Source organism: Varanus komodoensis, unplaced genomic scaffold (assembly GCF_004798865.1).
Source record: "Varanus komodoensis strain SLA01 unplaced genomic scaffold, ASM479886v1 scaffold2, whole genome shotgun sequence".
Classification (NCBI taxonomy): domain Eukaryota; kingdom Metazoa; phylum Chordata; class Lepidosauria; order Squamata; family Varanidae; genus Varanus; species Varanus komodoensis.
Genome location: NW_025335568.1, coordinates 39,818,968 through 39,840,441, shown reverse-complemented (window position 1 = coordinate 39,840,441; position 21,474 = coordinate 39,818,968). Strand labels below are relative to the sequence as shown.

The following is a 21,474-nucleotide window of genomic DNA, read 5'->3' as shown; positions in this document are numbered from 1 at the left end:
ACAGACAAACAAACAACAAGGAATTCTGAAAGTTGAGACATGTGGTTCAGAGGGTTGAGTGGAATGTGAGTGGTCATCGAACTGTATGTTCAAACATGGGTGGTTGTGTTATCCGAACCTAGCTCTGTCAACAAGCCATGGCTTGATTACCATGCAGAGAACACATGATTTGTTGTTGGGTTGTGAACTGTGGGTTGCTTGCCATTGTTTGTTATCTTGGCTGGGTTCAGAGAACATAATAACACACACTCAACCCACAGTTCAACAACTCATGGTTCAATGACAAGCCACCCCCAAAGAGATCCTTATTCATGGGCTTCTATCACCAATGTCCAATGTGCAAGGTAGGCTTTGCCTTTAGTGAGCTCCTACATTTTCCTTCAGAAGTGTCACCCATTCAGTTATATAGAAGAAAGCCAATGAGGGGAGGAATGGCACCTAAGTTCACATGCTTCCTCTGACCACCTCAGTGATGGCAGAGAGGGTTTTTTTCCCTATCCTCAAACTGTACTTCTTACTCCTATAGGCAGGAAACTTTTTTGCCCATGAGGGCTGAGTGTGGTGGTGGCAATGGGTCAGCAGACTACATGGCAGCGGTCATATGGGCTCCCCTCCATCCTCTGTCTCACACACTCGCGAACCCAAAAGCATAAACAGCCTTCCCCCAGATCCCACACACATATTCTTTCTCACCTTCCCTCAGAGCCACCCATTCACATTCAGCTCCGCACAGAGAAGTTTAAGCATCTATTCCCAGGATGCTGATTTCACATCTCATGCCTTCCCTGCTCCTGGCCAGCTGACTGGTGCTGGAAATAGCCACAGGCTTGCATATCCGCATGAATCATAGAAATCATAGATAAAATAGAAGAGTTGGAATGGGCCATGAAGGCCATCAGGCCTAACCCTCTACTGTTGCAGGACACCAATTTACATCATCCCACTCAGATGACTGTCCAGGTTCTTTTTGAATGTCTCCAATATGGGAGTGCCCACCACCTCTCTAGGCAGCTGGTTCCACTGTTGTATTGCTCTGACAGTGAGGAAGCTTTTCCTGATGTCCAGCCTGAATCTGGGTTGCCACAAATTGAACTGTTTATTCCATGTCCTACACTCTGCATCAGCAAGAAGAGATCTTGACCTTCCTCTTTGTGACAGCCTTTGAGGTACTTATACCCTACCATTCCCCCCACAGTCCTCTCTTCTTAAGGCTGAACATGCCCAGTTCTCCCAGTCTCTCCTCATAGGACAGTGTTTCCAAACCCTGGATCATTTTTGTCGCCCTCTGCTGGACCCTTTCTAATTTACCTGCATCTTTCTTAAATCTTGGTGCCCAGAACTGGACACAGATCCATGCTGGCTTCTATTAATCATTGCATTTTCTTCCAAGATGCTTGCAGATGGATTTTTTAATAATTTGCTCCAGAATTTTTCCAGGGATTGATGTCAGACTAACTGATCTATAGTTCCCAGGTTCATCCTTTTTCCCCTTTTTGAAGATAGGGACAACATTAGCCCTTCTCCAGTCATCTGGCACTTCTTATGTAGTCCAAGATTTATTGAAGATAATAGGCAGTGGTTCCTCGCTAGCTCTTTTATGACTCTGGTATGGAGTTCATCAGGACCTGGAGATTTGAAAGTGTTTATTCCACCTAGGTATTCCTTGATCATTTGTCTGTTACTCTTGGGCTGCCATCTCTCACTTCCAGCTTGAACTTCCTCTCGATTGCAGATTTCCTTGTGGGAGGAGACTGAAGCAAAGTAGGAATTGCTTTTTCTTTCTCATCTGTTATCACTCTGCCATCCACTTTAAGTAGCTGAACACCCTTCTCTTTCTCATGTCTTTTGTTCTGGATGTATCTGAAGAAGGCTTTTTTGTTGTGTTTAGTATCCCTTGCTATTCTTAGTTCATTTTCTGCTTTAGCCTTCCTGATGCTATTCCTCCAATTCCTTGCTATCTGTTATAGTTTTCTTTCGTGGCCTGGCCCTGTTTCCACTTCCTGTACACATTCTTATTTTCTTTCAGGCTGTCACTTAACCCTTTGTGGAGCCATGTGGGCTTCCTCTGCTGTCTTCTACACTTTTTTCTTGATGTAATTGTTCGTAGTTGTGCTTCAAGAATCTTCTTTTTCAAGCTTTCCCATCCCTCTTGGACACCTTTCCCCTTAAGGGTGTGTTGCCATGGCACTTCACTTATCATTTTTCTGAGTTTGTTATAGTTGGCTTGAAGTCCAAGATGCTTGTTTGGCTCCAGTTACCCTTTGTCTCTTTCATAATTGAGAATTCAAGTATCACACGGTCACTTTCCCCCAGAGTTCCCATGGTTGTTATTTTGTCCACCAGGCCATCCCTGTTAATTAATATTAAATCGAGTATAGCTGATCCCCTCGTACCTTCCTCTACTTTCTGCTGGAGGAAGTTGTCGACAACACATGTCTGGAATCTCTTGGAGGGGCCATGCTTGGCAGAATTTGTCTCCCAGCATATACCAGGGAAATTGAAGACCCCCATAATGACTACATCATTCTTCTTGGAAATGCTGGCAAGTTGCTTTTCGAAGGTTGCATCATTGTCCTCTTTTTGACTGGGTGGACAGTAATATACGGCAACAACTATTTTTTTTCTATTTTTTGCTCCCTTTAAATTTAGCCAGATGCTTTCAATGGGGCTACTAAGTTCTTCTTCTTGAATTTCTGTGCAGATATATGTGTCTCTCACATATAGTGCAACTCCACTGCTCTTTCTGTCCTTTCTATTTTTCTTGAACAGGCTGTATCCATCATTTGTAGAGTTCCAGTCATGTGAGTCATCCCACCAAGTTTCTGTTAGTCCTATAAGATCATAATTGCCCTCATGTACTATGAGGTCAAGTTCGTGTTGCTTGTTTCCCATAGTCTGGGCATCGGTGTAGAGACATCGAAGTTCATTCTTCTTGTGCCCTGGTTTTCTTTCTACGTTCTTTGGGAGACTGGTACTTTGCCCTACTTGAGGTTTTTTCTCTGTTGAAATATATAAGTCTTTGCTGATGGTATGCAATGCTGCACATCTTCCTCTCCTATAGGTTTTAGTTTAAAGTTCTTCTGATAAAGTTTTTTATATGGTGGCTTAACACCTGCTTCCTGTTCTTTGTGAGGTGCAGCCCATCATTTGCCAGCAGTTCATCTTCCAGGAAGCTTAGCTTGTGGTCCCAGAATCCAAATCTCTCTTTACGGCACCACCATCGTAGCCAGTCATTCACTTGAAGGATTTTTCTTTCTCTAACGGTCCCTCTTCCATGTACTGGTAGGACTGAGGAGACGACTATCTGGGCTTCAGTGTTTTTTATTTTTTCCCCTAGAGCTTCGAAGTCTGATGTTAGCAAAACTTCAGCAAAACTTCTCCTGGCAGTGCCATTAGTTCCCACATGGAAGAGAAGGAAGGGGTATTTGTCAGTGGGCCGTACGAGTTGTGTGAACTTGCTGGTTATATCTTTAACCTTGGCGCCAGGGAGACAGCAAACTTGGCGATTCTCTGGGTCATCATGACATACAAATTTTTCCATTCCATGCAAGAGGGAATCTCCCACAACTAGCACTCTTCTCCTTTTGTTGCAAAGTTGTCTATCCTTTTCCTTGTTTGATTGGCCTTTTGTCTCTGAAAAAGAGTTATATAGTGTGTTGTATGGTTCTTTTACAGTGGGTTTCTCACAAGTCTCTTCCTTGAGCAACCTGAAGTGGTTTGAGAGTTCCACTGCTTCCACGGGGGCAGTGTTTTCTAGGTCTTCTGCATCTCACTGTCACCCTGCTCCAGCGAGTTTCCTCATTTCCTCTTCCCTCGGGGTTCTCTTGTGCTGCCTTGGCTTGGTGTTGCTCTTCTTTATGAGCAACAGAAAGGGCCATCCAGCCGGGGAGGAGCACAGGTGGCAGCAATGGGGAAGCAGGCAAGCAATAGAACTGCAACGGGGCACACAGACACCTACTGCCTGGCTGGTTGGCCCCGGAAGCAGCTGATGAACATGTTGGTGGCATGTCGCTCAGCTGCTTCCAGGGCCGATCAGGCAAGTGAGTAGTGAGTACAGAAGGACGGATTTGTCAAGTCTGATTTTTGGTCATTTTGTTTCATCCCATTTCCTCATCAATTTGCCCTTTCTAAAAAATAAAAAGTAAATCTGCATTTAATCTATGCATATTTTTGTGTGTGTTTCTCAAAATGTATGTATTTTGTATGCATTTTCAAAGTATACATACCATGTACACTAGGATAAAGCTTCCTTGTGTGTATGTGTCTGCAATATACATATTTTGTGAGCATTTTTTCTGCAGTATAGTACTTTTCATATGTTTTTTGATGTGCAGATATCCAAATGTGTGGATATCAATGTTTAACTGTGTTTTAGTTATGTTTGAGAAAAAAAAGCAAACTAAACAAATTTCTTTCCTATCACTAGTTCTGAGGAAGAACAGAAATCTGTTGGGATAGGGGAAGAGGGGGGTATTCCATGTGTGTGCTATGTTAGAATATTGGGAACTCTTTCTATTTAGAAAAGAGAGATTTGTTTTTGAGGCAGAGAGTTCATCAACAAAAAGAAGCAAACTGGATTTCACCCTCTAGCCTCAATATATTTTCTCTCAGCAGCTGTCTTCTGAGAACTAGCAATTTACTTTCTAAAATCCTTTGGTGTGCAAGGAGTTTAAACTTAATAAAACCACTGCACACACACACACTGCCCTCACTGTCCAAATTTCCAACTAAGGCGATATCGGGCTAAATTCACAAGCTTCTTTTTATTTTTATGCCATTTGGAGGGGTTTCTCCCCAATGTATTACCTTGAATGTCATCTGCAGAGTAAAAGCAGAACCAGACATTATCAAGGCTATTTCCAGGAAGACACGTACCAGGTAATTTGATTACTGTAATTCTGTTGGGTTTGTGCTTTGACGTGCCTCCGCTTCATTATGGACATCCTTCCCTACCATGCAAATGCAGACACTACTTTGTGAGATTTCATTCCCTTCTGTAAGCAAACTTCCTTCATGTACATACTGTTTACCTTTGATGTATGTGTATATTTGGGTCAAGTAAAGAAACCATGCAAAAGCAGCCAGAAAAGAAACATTGTCAGCATGCGTTAATCATGACCATGGGCTTGTCTACATTTGCTTTACTTGTAGCGCTACAAGGCAGTTATAATATGCATCCAGCTTACAGACACTCTAGAGGCATCTAGAAATCCTGTAGCTATAGAAAATGACTCTAGCACTCTGAGAAGCCACGTTCTCTCCACACCTGCCTCCCCAGCCACTGCAATTATTTAGAAGGCCTTTAACTGACGTGTGTTGTCCTCAGGCAGGTACTGGGGGTCCAGCACAATAGCAGGTCCCACTGCTCAGCTAACACCAATCCTGACTTCCCTTCTAACTGCTGTTCTGATCTTATCTGGGTCAGGTAGAGGCTAGGGAGCTACTACTGAAATTCCCCACAGTGCCTGAAACACAGCATCACTCCAGTGGGCCACGATTTTAGTTGACCACAAGAACACCTGAGGGCATTGTTGCTGAAGTCAACACCAAGCAAGTCTGTGATGCTGGTGGGTTCACCCACATAGGAAGAAGGTCACCAGAAGGTAATCTGCCCATGGCCCCATCAAGGTTGGAGCCCAAACTAGCAGATGCAACAAGTGCACTCTAAGAAATTATTTGATGTTGTAAGCCGCCCCGAGGCCTTGGCAAGGGGCGGCATAGAAATGTTTTAATAACTAACTAACTAACTAAATAAATAAATAAATTGTCAATGAATTTGACACTTTAATGGTTGCATCCAAATTAAATCTTGGCATCTTCTGTGCCACTTTGTTCACTCACTCTGACAGGACCAGCTCAACAAAATAGCAAAGTCCAGAGCTGACCATAGAGGCAAGGCTGGCACCTGTAGGGATGGAGGCAGACCTTCAAAGGTTGTTGAATCAGATTGAGAAGAAGAGGCGGAAGGACCAGGATCCACAGCTGAGTTGGCAAGCCAGTGGACCCAGAGAGAAGCCAGGCAGTTGCTGTGAATCAGGCAGCTGCAAGTTTTGTGGGAAAGTCCAGTGAGTAAGCTGATTGTGGGGGCCAGAGGCACAACATTAGTCTGACCTTACATTATCGGCTTAAGAGGATGGACCTACTAAGCAACATCAGATGCCATCAGACAAGCAACTGGTCCCACAGCAGCACAATCCGCCTTGAGAGTACAGAAAAGAGGAGAGCTATTCCATAGGGAATCAACTTGGTATCATTAAGTCCTCACTCCTCTATTGGCCAGCATTCTAACTTGCTTGTTTCTTTTGTTACTGCTTTCTGTAATACTCTCCTTGTATTACAAAGCCAATAGGAGCAGCAGAAGGAAACCAACTGTGACACCACCATTCTCACATTGCATCAAACTTTAAGAGTCCCAAGACAGCATAAGACCACACACCTCTTTATGGAGACCAACATTTAAAATGCTTAAGTCAAAAACCTCAACAGTCTTGATGTTCCAGGGCAATAATTCCAAAACCAAGGAGAATTTCAATGGAAACCTAATTCTTGTAATGCAGTAATACAAACATTGTTCTCCTATAGTGGTTGCTTGATTTTGCTTTGCTCATTCATTCATTCTGTAGTAGCTTTTAAAACCTGCAGGTACCCCTTTTACTGCTGATGATGTACAGTACTACCAAAATAATGTATCTGCATTTACTGGGTAAGAAATCATTTTCCAGATATTTCTGTTTGCTTGTTTGTTTGGGGTTTTTTGGCAGTCTGTTATAGAAGAGAACGTCAAAGTAAAAGGCAAAACACAACATGAGGAAGGGCTCCTACATTTCAGGAAATGTATTCCCCATCCCCACCTGCCTTACAGTTTTCCAAGCATAATTTTCTGGAAATATTTTGTTGAGGATGGGGCATGTGCATTTATTTTATAGAATATACAAAATGCACAGCCGATCAGGCAGTTTGGAGCTGTTTCTGCATTTAAACTGTGGTTGTTTGGATTTTTCCCTTGCTGCCTACATGCAGACAGCAACATCCTCTCCTGGTTGGCTACACGGATGGCTTTATTTAAACAGCAACACCCTACCTGCAGACATGCTGGAGCTCTGCCCTGAGGCTTATTCACATCAACATCCACTAGCTGCCACCCTCCTGCAGCATCTTCATGAAACATCTGCAGGGGGAAAACACTTGTCAGAAGAGGTTTATGTGCTCAGATACACAAGCAAAACTGGTATTGTGTTTTTCCGTGAACATCACTCTGTCTTTATTGTATTCTGATGAGTACTCTCTTGAAAAGAATTGGACTCCATTGCTTCCACACTGTAATATTTGAGTGGTTACTGTTTTGTTAGCAGCAGCTCCTAAACTGAACAATCCAGGGCTAGAACTGGCCACAGAATCTGTTGGGAAAATGCAAACAGGTGGAAGATTTAAGGGAGCTTTGGAGAGGTTTTGCTTGCCTTCATGGGAAAGCAACTTCCATGTACAAGTGTAGGCACAAGCTCTGTATATACAATCACATCTGGCATATACATGTCTTATCACATATGTCAAATGCATACACAAGACATAAACATGCCTTTATTGGGAGTATCCTGCAGCAACACACAGTGGTTCAGTGATTCTGCTATGCCTTTGGGCTAGCCAACTTTTCCTCAGCTGTATCTTTCTCCTCAGTCAGAAGAACTTGAGAAACTGCCTCATATAATCCATCCAACCCAGCGCTGTCTCCTCTGAGTGCTGCTCTGGCATTCAGGACAAAGCCTTTCTTGCCACCTGCTACCTAATCATTTTACACAGTGATGTCAGGGACTGATGCTAGGACTTGATCAGGGAATCAGAAACAGACAAACTGTACCCTAGCTATGTGTAACCCTCTAAATATGTGGATAATAGTACTCTCCTCCTTTAGAAGGTTCTTCTATAGCATATACAGAAAAAAAGTATGGAGCACTATAAACTCTGTAAGACACTATTCTAATGTTGAAGGTGAAATAACAGTGTGCATTGCACACTAGTTCCTTCATAGAAGGACTTGTAGAATAGGAATTCTGTAACTTTTCAACAAAAGTATGGTAAAGGATCCTGGATTGTCCTGAGAAGGAGGAGACAATTTAAGCATGGTGATCCAGGTCCCATCACTGATTGTGTGATTAAAAGTTGGGTATTATGTGCTGCTAAGACAATTTATTGCAATTGTTAAGCTTCTGCAACAGTGAATGATGTGTTGGACAGGGGCTCCTTTAATGCTATGCTTGAGGTTATGACTGCTCAAGGTAAGATTGGTTCACACACAAGAATCCAGAGGATGAGTTGAGTATGGGCTGATTCTGACATCAAGGGTTGTTCTTACATGTGAACCCTGCACCACTGTCAAGTTCCTGGGCAGCTTCAGAGTTCCCTCTGCTGGGCAAGGACCAGCATAGCAGCCCTGGTAGTTGCAGGATCACTGTCCCAATCTACTGGAGCTTCCCAGGATCTCATCAGCACTGCCTGGAAGTCCTGGGGGAAGAGCTATGTCAGAACTGGCTCTTCCCTCCAGAAGCTGCTTCAGCAATGAAGGTCCTCTGACTTACTGGGAGTGCTCCTTGTTTGTTGGGCCTCCCACTTCCACCAGCTTCCTGGTCTTTGCCTGCTCCTTGTCCTGCTACAGCCCTCAGGTACCCCCTCCCCCTCGACATTGTCTCCTTGGTTCCTGACTCCTGGCTTGTTTGATCAAGCTTGCCTCTTCATTGATGACTTATACTCAATGCATACTCTGGGTTGTCATAACACATGAACCAGGTCAACAGCACAATTGGCTAGGGAATGCTGGGAGTTGTAGAACTATTATCTTACTAAACATGCCTAGGATGGCATCCACATTGAGCAAGGCCTACCTGTGTAGTAGCTGTTGAAGTAGTACTGCTTCTGGACCCCCACATCTGTTGAAACTGTACACGGATTTCAGCAAATGTCTCAATGATGACAGCAATAAATACATTCTACAAAATAGATATATAAAATGTTAAAGATTGTTGCTTATAATGAAATATACTGATAGAATGGGGAGTGGGGGAGAAACCTAAACCCAATTTATAAGCTGAGTAAGTTCGCCAGAACCTCTTTTACAGTACCTTAACAAGCCAAGCAAGAAAGAAAATTAAAGTGATGAAATAGAAGTATGAACGCCATCGAGGGAAGCTGTCAATTGCACGGTACATCAGAAAGACCCAGCCTTCTTGAGAAGCCGCTTCATAAACAGTAAATATGCTTGTACCTGTAAATGGAAAATGAAATAAATATTCAGTGCAAATTAAAAGAAGCATTTGCATTTGTCATTATCCTTTTGCTTTATTTTTTTTTCTTTCCATGAAACAACCATGCACAAGAAAAGAGTTATCCCATTTTTCATTTACTATTCTAATGCTTTCTAGAGTATAATGTTGCAATGGATAATATTTGATTCTAAAGATATATGCATGCACTTGCTGGAGTGAGTGTGCTTTATTATCTGTGACCAGGATTTGGCTTTCTTTGTCTCATTCAACAGTTTCTCCATGTGTTTGCTTCTTTCACTTGCAAGCATTTAAGCATAAGAGCAAACATTATACCTTATATCATGGATGCATCTGTGTGTTCCTACTTCAGGACTGAAACACATGTCCCTCCCTTCTAAAATGTAGGCAGCTATTAGACTTTCACAAAGCATGAAAAGTAAACAACAAGACACTCATGTGGGTATCAACATAATTTTCAAACAGATCTCATCACATCATGATGGGTAAATTGTTCAACAGAAATACAAAGCATTAATATAATGTAAAACAAGACATACATAATTGATTGGAATATGTGCACACATAAATGGGTGTATTTTATTTTGCTTCTCTTCTTGGCCACTGGTCCAGTCTTATTAGCTACTTTGCCAGAAAACTAGTCGATGGCTATAGATGCTTACAGTCATGGCTAGTCATAAACCAAGCCAGGATAGTCCCCGGTAGAACAATGTGGATATCTGCAGCTACTCTGAGAACAGCAGCTCTCCTGATGGTGCACATGGTAGCACAGAGTATAATTGATATGGGGGGTGGGGACTCCCATTGGACCATGGTAAAGGCCATTTGGCTCAAGCCTCCCTCCTCCCTGTGCCAGGCCCTCACTCTATTTCTGAAAGAAAAATCACATACTGTGCCGCAAACCAGGTGATGGGCAGCACACACCATTTGCTCCAGTGATTTGCATGCAGCGAGCAAGACGGCTCAGCTCAGGGCTCTCCAGCCTCAGTTCAGAAGTGCATCACCCCCTCTCCTTGCATACATTCTGTGCAGTGATGTCACCACATTAATTGAAAGCTGTTTCAGTGGAGCTGAAACAGGCATGAGGGCACAGTAGCACTGATCTGCAACTGCTGCTCTAGTTTATAATTAGGATTAAAAAGGAACATCCGTGCAAAGCTATAATGAACAAGCCTGCTTCCTTCCCCTTCTCCACAACAACCATGAAGAAGCGGGAAGCATTTGCTTCCATTTTCAGATAATCACGTTTGGATGTCATATCCCAAGTAGGAACTACTGCTTGGCTTGTTCAGATAAAACATAGTTAAAACTAACCACAGCTTGGCCCGATTTGCTTATAACAACAAGCCATCATTGGTTGAAAATACAAACAAATACTGTGTGTGTGTGTGCGTGCGCATGCATGCATGCCCTACCACCATATATTGAAAACCCAGTGAAAACCTAGCTCTTGGAAGCAAATCTTTGTGATCTCCTCCTCATGGCTGCACCACAGAAGAGGAGAAAGAGGGGCACAGAAATATGAACTGATTTATCAAATACTGATTCAGTCATGTGATCCATAGTTTAATGTTTTGTCTTAATGCAAGCAATTATGCATGCCCTCTATGGGACTATCATCTTTCTTATTTGCATTTAGTCAGTACGCAGATCTGGCTGCATTGTTATTTTCAAAATCTGTTTCCCACACATTTCAAAACACCACAAAAAAGAATACCTTTAGGCCCTGTAATAGGACATTTTGTCTGTATATGAAGAAACAATATTATATCTATTAAAATTGATTTTTAGAATAAAGTTCTCTACATCTGTATGGTTGGTATGCTTGTTATTACATCCAGATGCTGAAATCTAGAAATAGTATTTCTTTTCTTCTACTTGCTCCTTTTAATTACATTATTTTCAATTAAATTCTTTCAGAGAAACATTCAATATTATAGTTAATTTTTCCTGCTGAGATAACAGCCTCTTAACATTTGTATAAGAAAAATAAAAACAAATGCCCTCAGGCGGACAAAAGGAACATGAAACAATGCTTCAAGATGGGGCATGTGCTTTGGGATTGTTGTGATATTAAACACAAGCCCTGAAGTATCTGAATATGTTTGTGTCAAAATATCAAACCAAAAAAAAAGTTTAAAGAGAATATTCTGACATTCCTGAAAATATATTGTTTTAATGTTGACATTTGAAAACAGTGTCTGCCATTTTGGAGCAGTGGTTATTACGTTTTCAAAATCTGCTACTCAAGCCTTGCATTTTTTCATTCTCACGGAGCCCTTGCCTCCATTTAAGAAAGCTGTCTGATTCAAACTCAAAGGAAGAAAACATTTGACAAACATCCATTCCTGAAGGTGAGGCATGCCTTTAATGACACCTCTCTATGCAATCTGTCCATCAGTTTTCTCTCTGCATCTTGGAGAAGGGATGAAAAGCCTCCACCTCCCAAACCCATAACATTGTATGAACATAATTAAATATGGGAGGTTTTATTTCTGGATATGTAGGCAGACTTTGAAGCATCAAGGTTTTAATTACTCTTAATTATGGTGTCAAAGAAATCACTAGGGATTTTTACTGAGCCCTGCAATCCTCCTCCTCCTCTCCCCAGATGAAGTTCAACAGCTGTTGCAGTTACAGAAAAACAAAAGCAAAATTGGTCACATTGTGCACGTCACCCCCCTGGCAATATATGTACACACATGTGTACGTGTGTGTGTGTGTGTGTGACAGACAGAGATGTATATCTATGAAAGAGGGGGCTCAGTCTTCTCTACATTTTAAATTCTAATTAAAGCCAGACAAGATGACAGTCAGACAAGAAAAATTGTTTACAGGTACAGGATGAATGCCAGAGGTTTCACTACCATTATTGATTCCACTGTAAGATCCCCTTGCATTTACAGAGGCAGTTGTAGTTGTTGCTACTGTTGTTGTAAGGTGCTATCAAGTTGTGTCTGAATTATAGAGACCCCATCAATGAAAGCTCTCCTATCCATAACACCCTGCCTTAGCTGTTCTAAATTCAAGGCTAGTGCTCCCTTTATGGGGTCCATCCATCTCTTCTTAGTTGGTTTTCCTTGTCCTCTTCTGCCTTCAACCTTTCCTAGCATGATTGTGAGTCTTGACTTCTCATGATGTGCACAAAGTAGGACAGTCTCATGTTTGGTTCTAGGAAAAGCTCTGGCTTGATCTAGGATCCCTTTGTTCATCCCTGTTGTTTCAGGGTATTACAGAGGCTACAAACATACTACAGAGAACTTTTGCCAAGTGCACCATTCATATCGCTTTCAATCAATCAGTCAATCAATCAATCAACCATACACCTTTTAACCATTTCTACAGCAGGGCTGTAAATCTGAATATGGATTTGTTCTTGTTCCTTTAAGAACAAACACACATAGAAGAGAGTTCCCTGGGACATGAGGTCTCTGCCTCACAGATACACGAGGTCTCTGCCTCACATGAAATCAGTCCTTTGGTCCATCTAGTCCAGGACTGTTGACACTGACTGGCAGCAGCTCTCCTGGTTTCAGGCAATATTATTTTCCAACTCCACCTCAAGATGCTGGAGATTGAACCTGGGACACTTGATACAAAACGTGTGCTCTACCACATACTGAGGGCTCTTAAAGGCTTCTGTTCATCTCTGTGACAGAAAATAGCTTTGCCTTGCTAAGTGTGTCTCTATCAAGTTGTAATTAAAGGAATGGGGGAAGAGCCAATAAAAACAGCCAGCTACCTGGCCCTCAGAACCCCTCCAAGCTTTATGCAGTTATTGTCCATGAGTGTTCGTAAGGAGCAGGGTTACCGGTCACACTCTGTAGAAATGACACTGTCACTGGTACTTGCATGGCCCCACAGTATGCTAACGTCCTCAAGGCTGACTTAGAACAAAGCTTTCACAGCTCTTGCCACCAAATCTCTTTTCTGCTTGTAATACCCTGACATCCATTTTATTATCTGAGCTCAGACAATAGAAGTCTATATTTTTCACTCTGCCATCAACCTGAGACTGGATCAATCAATGTTACAGATTTTTTTTCCTGCGCACTCCTGTTGAACTACATCATGGACTTCAGAAATCCAGCTCCCACTAAATCATTTCTGAGTACAATACCAATCCAAGACAGTGGAAAAAACAGACACACAGGGCAGACCGGTACCCAGGAATAATCTATTCAAGGACAGAGCCAGAAGACGAAGCAATATAACACCATAAGTTGTCATCTGCAATTTCCAGTTAAATCTACTCAAATGTGTCATCAATGATTGGCAGTCTGTTCTGGACAATATTTATTTAAAATATATTTAGGCTTGATTAAGGGTGATACCATTCCTCCCAAGGTAGTGTTCAAAAACAAAAGGAACTATACAAAGCAATGAAATTCAGTAAAAATGGCGATTACAGATAAAACCAGCTTTCCCAAAATTTTAAAAGGCCAGTGAAAACATATATCAGAGCTTTTCTGCGGACTATGAAGAAGCAGCCTGACGACCCTGCCCACCGCCCCCATGAAAGCTCATTCCAGAGGTGTGGGGTCATCACTAAGAATGGCCTCTCTTGTACTCACTGTGGAGTGAGAAGAACTTCTGCTGGTGAGTATGGACCAGAGAGGGCATGCCATTCTAAGCCAGTAAGAAGTACTTCTGGCTATCACTGTCAACAGAAGTCCCCAATTAGCACTGAATCTAGGAGCATTCCCATACTGCAAATGTTGGTCTTCAGGGGTAAGTGCAACTCTGTCTAAGAGCAAATGTATTCTTCTGTCCAGATAGTTTGATTTCCCTAATCATAATGGCACTTGCCTCACACAGCTTCAGGTGGTTGGCTTGCCGTTACTTGTGAATAGCAACCGAAAGTGCTACTCACCAGCAACAGCAGATACAAAACAGAGACATAGACAGAGGAACTAGGCCAAATGTCAGCTCTTTTCCCACGTCTATTCTGGCAACACTGTTATGGTACCTGATGATGTCATCCACATAGGGAAAGGTTAGCATACCTGTTCACCAGCTACCATTTGCAAGCAATACCCTACTGTATTCTATGTGGGACCAATAGGGCAGTCTCTGGCCAGAATACATCTGATATCAGAACTGGCAATATCAAAACCCGTGTGTGAGTGCGTGGGAGGGGTACATTTCAACTACCCAGAATACTCTGTTACTAACTTAAGGTGGCCATTGTTCAATAAAGGAGTTCCAAAGACAGATTGCATTAAAACCCAGTTGAACTCAGTTCATCCAGAGATTCTGTCCTTATTTCGTGTGAATATTTTTGTTATTGAAAAGAGTAAGCATATGTGTTTAAATTACACAACATATGTTAAACAGCTCATCAGCGCAAGTACATGCATTATCACCAGCAACTGTTTTGTGAATGATTACTGCTAATAAGATAATTCTTATTGTCTGAGTTTCCTAAATTTCAGTTTCCTCTGATTTCATTGTGTCCAACTCCCTCCTGACCAGCTATGGACATAGAGTAGTAATTCAACGTAACAGTTAATGTATCTGATGAAGTAGACTATGATTCAAGCAAGACTGTGCTATACTAAATTCATTAGTCCACAAGGTGCTACCTCTCTGGAAATAGTGTAAAACAGTGCAGGAACAACATGTACAAATCCAGTTTGCATGTACAGAGAAGCTACCATGACTAGCCTTCTGTATGGAACTGACATTTTGAATATTTGAACCATGGCAAAGGCTGTCATGGCTTGTGCTATGCATGAATACAGTGAAGGTAACTTGTCAGCCAACCAGAGCCCCTAGGATCTTTTAGAGTTGTGGGTGGCCATTCACCACCCTACCATCACTGGAGGCACATGTAATGGCAAGCTATGGTGTGTCCCCACTGTGGGTTGAATATATGAAATGACAGCCACTGCATCTAAAGGGCCCCTTGGGCAATTCACCTCTGTGGTCTTCTTGTTACATGTGAACTAGGCTAAACCTAAACACACATTAGGTTTTTGTTGTATGCTGTTGAGTCATCTCCGACCTACTGGAGACCCTCTTCATGAAAGTCCTCCAAAATGCCCTGCCCATGACAGCCCCACCGAGCTCTCGTAAATTCAAGGCTATGGCTTCCTTTGTGGAGTTGCACCACCTCATATTTGGTCTTCCTCTTCTGCATGATTGGCTTCTGCAGAATTTTGCCTTCCCAAGTTGTGCTCAAAGCATGACAGCCTTAGTTTTCTCAGTTGTGACACCTAAACAGAGCTGAAAAGCCTGACAGTTTTGGTTGTCCTTTCAACAGTTGTCCATTTATCATGTCTACTCAGAAGTAAGCCATAGTCACTTCAGTGGGACTTATTCCCTGGTAAATTTCATAGAATTACAGCTAAACAAAGCAATCCTACCGCTGTGTAGTTCTGCTTTGACATTTCCAAAGCCCCACAGGGCCAACAAGGCAGAAGGCAGGAAAGAATGGCGCTTGCTGGTCCTTTTCTCCCATTTATTTCTTTAAAAACATTGCCCCCCATTGCTTTCAATAGAAGGGAAATGTTCTCCCATGTCAGAGCTGAAGGGCTTTAGCTGCTGTGTAAAGAGAGCTTCAACCATGCAATCCACACCACACCCCTTCTCTGCCTACTTTTTGCCTCTCTCAGCACTGGAATTCTGATGTCAAGGAGGTAGAAACTCCAGATCTTTCCAAAGAGGTGGATCTGGGGAGTGGGAAATCCAAAATCATATCCTTCCATTCAAGGTCAGAATCTCTAAATCCAACCCCGGAAGGGGGAATTTAGTATATCCTATAACTCCTGAGACACCTTCCTGCAGACTCTCAAGGTCTCAGCAAATAAGACCAAGTCTCCTGGATCAATAACTTTGTGCTGGCAACAAAGTCCAAGTGTGACAGCTATAAAAGCCTCCCAGCTATAAAAGCGGTCTCACAAAAATAGTGCATTAATGGAGCTTCACTACTAGGCCCACAATGAACAATGGGAAATGTACAGAAGGCCTTGACTAATAGTGGAAGGCTCTTCCTATTTCATGAGGTTCATATTACATAGGAGAAACTACAGTAAAGCAAGGACATTTTAATGTAAAAGGCAATCACTAACTTTTACTGCCCAGGGCAGGAAGTAAGAACTGGAGGGTTCCCTCGGTAAAATCCCCTTGTTGAAATTATTAGCCCCGAAAAGGCACAAAGGACTCAACATAATTTCTTCTTGTAAGAAATGAGAGTGCAATAAAATTGGAAAATTCCACTTTTTTTCATTAGTCAGTGATCACGGCTGTGGGCATGTAGGGTAGACAGATAATTTTCTAGCATATCTGAAGATACACCAGGTTCTGCAAAACAATGCTGTTGCAAGCCCAAAATGAAAACGAAACGCTGCACACAACCGCTAGAGATTTCTTTCACTACAAAGATGCAGTCTTTGGATGCAGTCATTCATACCTTGCAGTATTAAAGCAAGTTTGGTATTTAAGTCATGATTGCCAAGGGTACAAAGCCAAGTTCATGGAGGATAGGAAGGAGCAGAGTACAGCGGGACTATTAATGGCCAGTGCCATGTAATATCAAAACCAACCATTTGTATACCATGTACATCATAGGCATATGTGATAAATTTGTTATCCATCACTCTTCACTTACACAACAGTGTGCCTCTTACCTGTGTTCATTGACTAGGTCAGAAAAGCATGAGTAGGCATTTATATATATATATAATTTAAATGTATAACCTGCCATTCATCATGCACTCTAGGGGTCATACATATTGATAGAACAATATAAAATGACTTAAAACCACCATCAATTGCTCAATTCACATCATGATTATGGGAGATTTCAATCTCCCGGATATTAGCTGGGAGACTCACTCGGTGGTGACAGCCAGGTCACGTCGCTTCCTAGAAGCTATAGAGGGAGGGTTTTTCACACATAGGGTCCGAGAGGTGACGAGGAGGGGAAACATCCTTAACTTGGTCTTGACCAATAGGGAGGAGCTGATAGATGAAGTACAGATTAGGGGAGCTCTGGATGCAAGTGATCACTCCATCCTTTGCTTTGAGATCAGGGGACTGGAGACGTGCAGCAGGTCGAGCACTAGAAGCTGGGACTTCAAGAGGGCCAACTTTGGCCAACTGAAGGCCAGACTGGGGAAAGTCTCCTGGGATAGGTTACTGGAAGGTCAGCGAGTTGAGGAGGGGTGGATGGCACTCAAAAGGGAGGTTTTGGAGGCGCAAGCCTTGACAATACCTCGAGTCAGTAAGGTGGGGAGGCGGAGGAGAGTGCCGCCATGGATGCGAAAGGAGGTGGTTAGAGAGATTAGACAAAAGAGGAACCTCCATAGGAAATGGGTACTGGGGCAAATAGACAAAAGGGTATTCCGGGAGGAGGAGGCCCGTTGCAGAAGGATACTTTGCAAGGCTAAGACTGATTACGAGCTGAGACTTAACAAGAGTATCAAGAGCAACAAACAAGGCTTCTTTCACCATGTAAATAGGAAGAGGAAGGGGAGACAAGTGGTGCGACCACTAAATAAGGAGGAAGGAGATCCAGTGACTGATATGAGGGAACAGGCACAGATGCTAAATGACTATTTTAGCATAGTCACATAGTCTGTGTTACAAAGGCATCAGGCCCTGATGGGTACACCCGAGAGTACGTAGAGAGTTGGCAGGGGTTCTCTCACGCCCGCTGGCCTTCATTTTTGAGGCCTCGTGGAGAATGGGTGAAGTTCCAGAGGACTGGAGGGTGGCATCAGTGGTCCCAATTTTCAAAAAAGGTAGTAGAAGGGACATGGGCAATTACAGACCTGTTAGCCTTACGTCCATTGTAGGAAAAACAATGGAAAGGCTCATAATAGAGAGAGATCTAGTGATGCTAGATAGGGAAGGGAGGCTGACAGCCACACAACACGACTTCCACAAAAACAGGTCCTGCCAGACAAACCTTGTGGAATTCTATGACAAGGTTTCGAGGTGGCTAGATGGAGGGGATGCAGTGGATGTGGTACACCTGGATTTCAGCAAGGCCTTTGACAAAGTGCCCCATGATATCCCGGTGGAGAAACTGAGGAGTTTTGGGATACACCAAAGCACTGTCCGGTGGATTAGGGCATGGTTGACTGATTGAAAGCAGAAGGTAACCATTAGTGGGGAATCATTGGGATGGCGGCCAGTGACAAGTGGGGTCCCCCAGGGCTCTGTTCTGTGGCCGATCCTGTTTAATCTTCTCATTAATGACATGGAAGAAGGGGTGAACAGTCTGCTGATCAAATTCGCAGACGACACTAAAACTGGAGCAGTGGCCACAACTGAGGAGCAGGTACTCCAGATCCAAAGGGATCTGGACAGACTATGGAAGTGGGCAGGAGACAACAGGATGGCGTTCCATGTGGATAAGTGCAAGGTCTTGCACTTGGGGCACAGGAATAGGTGTCATAAGTACAAGTTAGGTGACAAGTGGCTGGAGAGCAGAACTTGTGAAAGGGACCTCGGGGTACTAAACATGAGTCAACAGTGTGATGCGTCAAGAGGGCGAACGCCACCCTTGGTTGCATAGCCAGAAGTGTGGCTTCTAGATCAAGAGAGGTATTACTACCACTCTACACGACTCTGGTGCGCCCGCCACTGGAGTATTGTGCTCAGTTTTGGACCCCTCATTACAAAAAGGATATAGCCTATAGCCAAAAAGGATATAGGTTAGAGTCAGTGCAGCGTAGGGCCACAAGGTTGGTGGCCGGTTTGCAGGGGATGCTGTATGAGGAGAGACTGAGGGAACTGGGTCTCTTCAGCCTTGAGAAGAGAAGACTCAGAGGGGATATGTTGGCAACATGCAGGTATGTGAGGGGGTGTCACATGGAGATGGGTAGAGACCTGTCCTCCCCTGCAGAGGAAGGCAGGACGCGCTCCAACGGAGTGAAGCTCAGGGAGCCAAGGTTCCATTTGGATGCTAGGAAGCACCTCCTGACAGGACCCCAAGAGTGTGGAATGGGCTTCCATGGGAGGTCGTTGAGGCCCCATCAGTACAGGTGTTCAAGGATAGGCTGGACGTGCACATGGTGGGCATGTCATGAGTGGAGCTGGCTGGAGCCGGGGGGTCAGACTAGATGGCCCGGGAGGCCCCTTCTGACTCACTCTGTTTCTATGTTTCTATGATACAAGTTCTGTACTCAAATTCATTACTGTGGAGAAAAGAAGGGGGACAGAAGGGAGAGTAGAAGGTAGGACCAGGTGTACCTGGTGCTCATGCTTCTTTCTCACAATGGCAAATGATGGCCTGAAATTTCAGCTCAATGTAGTTTTATATATTCTGAGATCATACAGGACTGCTGTCTAAAGAAGGGGAAAGACTGCTGCCTGAGAACAACTAACCCCCATTGCTTTTTATCTCTCTCCTCCTACCATCCCCACCACTTTACCTCCAATAGATTGAAATAACTTTCATGTGTGTTCCTTCTCTCCCAGCACACAGGATAACCTTTGGGATAATAACTGCTTTGAGGTTACATCCTGGGAAAGGTGATAGAGTTATATTTAATTGCCTTCTGAAGTAGGAGTGCTGAGACTCGATAAAGATTTTAGTTCTTCTCTGTTTTGCACAGGGTAGAGCAGGGCTGGAAATTTTATAAGCATTTTGCCCATCAGGTTAAGCAGTGAAAGGAAGAAAACAAGGCAACTATCAGAAAATGGCTGAGCAGGTTTTGAACATGAAAATCAGAAACTCTACTACTCTGCCACAGGTTAAGCATAAGCAGCAGCAAAGATAAACCAATTTTCCCTCCAGGGCTCTGCAGCTTGACTGAACAAGCCCTGCAGACATCTTCCATGTTGCATCAGTAGTGCTACAGTTTCCCAAAACCTGGATTGCCCAGGTCACATGGGTATTCCTAACATCCATGTCAATAACCCAGTTACGTCTCTTGCATACTGTCCTTCTGTTAAATCGAGCAGTTTCTGTTCCTAACAGGGAGGAAATGACTCTGCCTTCTTTACAGGCTTCCTGGATGGCAATGAAAGAGGAAGAGATTGGACTCACACAGCTGCCCTGACATTTATGGCACATTTTGGCATATTCAATTAGGACAGGAAAAACACAGTTGTGCAGTATGCTGCAGTTAATTCATGTTGCTCCTGCACACAACCCCAAGTTGTCAGTGCTATTAAATCTGCTGTACCAAAGTGCATCTTTCTCTGCATTTCATATCCCCCCAAAGAATAAGAAAATAAGGGGTTCACTAGACCTGATAATGACAGCTTTCTGTGTTAGAACACACAGACCTGCAAAGCAGGGAGACTTTAGGATGGAATCCTCCTCACTTTTTCTTCTGCAACCCCTTCTCCTGGCAACCTTTCTCCTGACCAAGACTGAGCCCAAGCAAAATACTGCTGTAGAAATATGGTTTCAAGGACAGAATGGCAGGCAAGGTTATCCCCTAGTCCTTTCTACCACACCAGAGCTTGAACCTGTTCTCCTCTTGACTCAGCAATGGTTGGTGGCCTAGCTGATATTCTAAGTCTGCTGGCTAGACCCTGACCATCTACTGCTTCTGCCACTGATGTGCTCACCTCATGCACAAGAAAACAGGACATCTGCCAGCTTCCTGTTTCCCCACTGCTGAGCTGAGCATGGAGGGATGAAAAGGCACTGACAGGAGAAAGCAGTGGGGGTGAGTGGGGGTTGATGCCTGGCAGGCATGTCCTGGCTTCTGACTCATCTCCCAAGGCATGGGACACACTGCCACCATAGCTACTCAGCCTATAAGCTTCAAGCAGTTCTTCCTCAATTCCTTTACAGGAATCTCAGAGCACCGGGTCACAAGAGTGAGGCTGGATACAAAACCCACAGTCTCTAGGTGAAAGATGGGAAAATATTAAAAATACTTCATGTTTGGCTTCTGTGCTTCTGAGCCAGATGATACCATGAGCTGAGGGAATATCTATAAGCTCCACCCACAGCCTGTTTGCCCTGCAAAGAGCACTAAATGCTTGCAGAGGCATTGTGCAGTGCCGAATAGATCAAATTGCTGTTCAAAGACATTTGGCACGCTTGGACAAACAACATGGTTGAAATCTTTGCTTTATCCTCTTTACAACAAATGAGCATGTATGGTCATCCTGCTTTGCAGGAAAAGGGTTGGGGTTTACGTCTAACCCAGGGCAAGTGCACCGAGGCAGAACCCAGGTCTTTTCTAGTCTCTGGATTTAATATGTCGAATGCTCTCTGCTGGAGATG

The 21,474-nt window shown here is 43.4% G+C and overlaps 1 protein-coding gene across 2 annotated transcripts in view; it reads right to left on the bottom strand.

Moving 5' to 3' along the window:
* Nucleotides 1-21,474, bottom strand: part of NALCN (sodium leak channel, non-selective) — a 258,037-nt gene that overhangs the window by 149,702 nt on the left and 86,861 nt on the right. The window contains exons 7-9 of one of the 2 annotated variants that reach the window (XM_044428777.1): nt 9,114-9,256; nt 8,877-8,981; nt 7,082-7,168 (exon numbers count right to left, since the gene is read on the bottom strand). In XM_044428777.1, coding sequence (XP_044284712.1) covers nt 7,082-7,168; nt 8,877-8,981; nt 9,114-9,256 — 335 coding nt within the window. The remainder of the gene's footprint in view (nt 1-7,081; nt 7,169-8,876; nt 8,982-9,113; nt 9,257-21,474) is intronic. The other variant, XM_044428778.1, reaches the window with a different exon arrangement.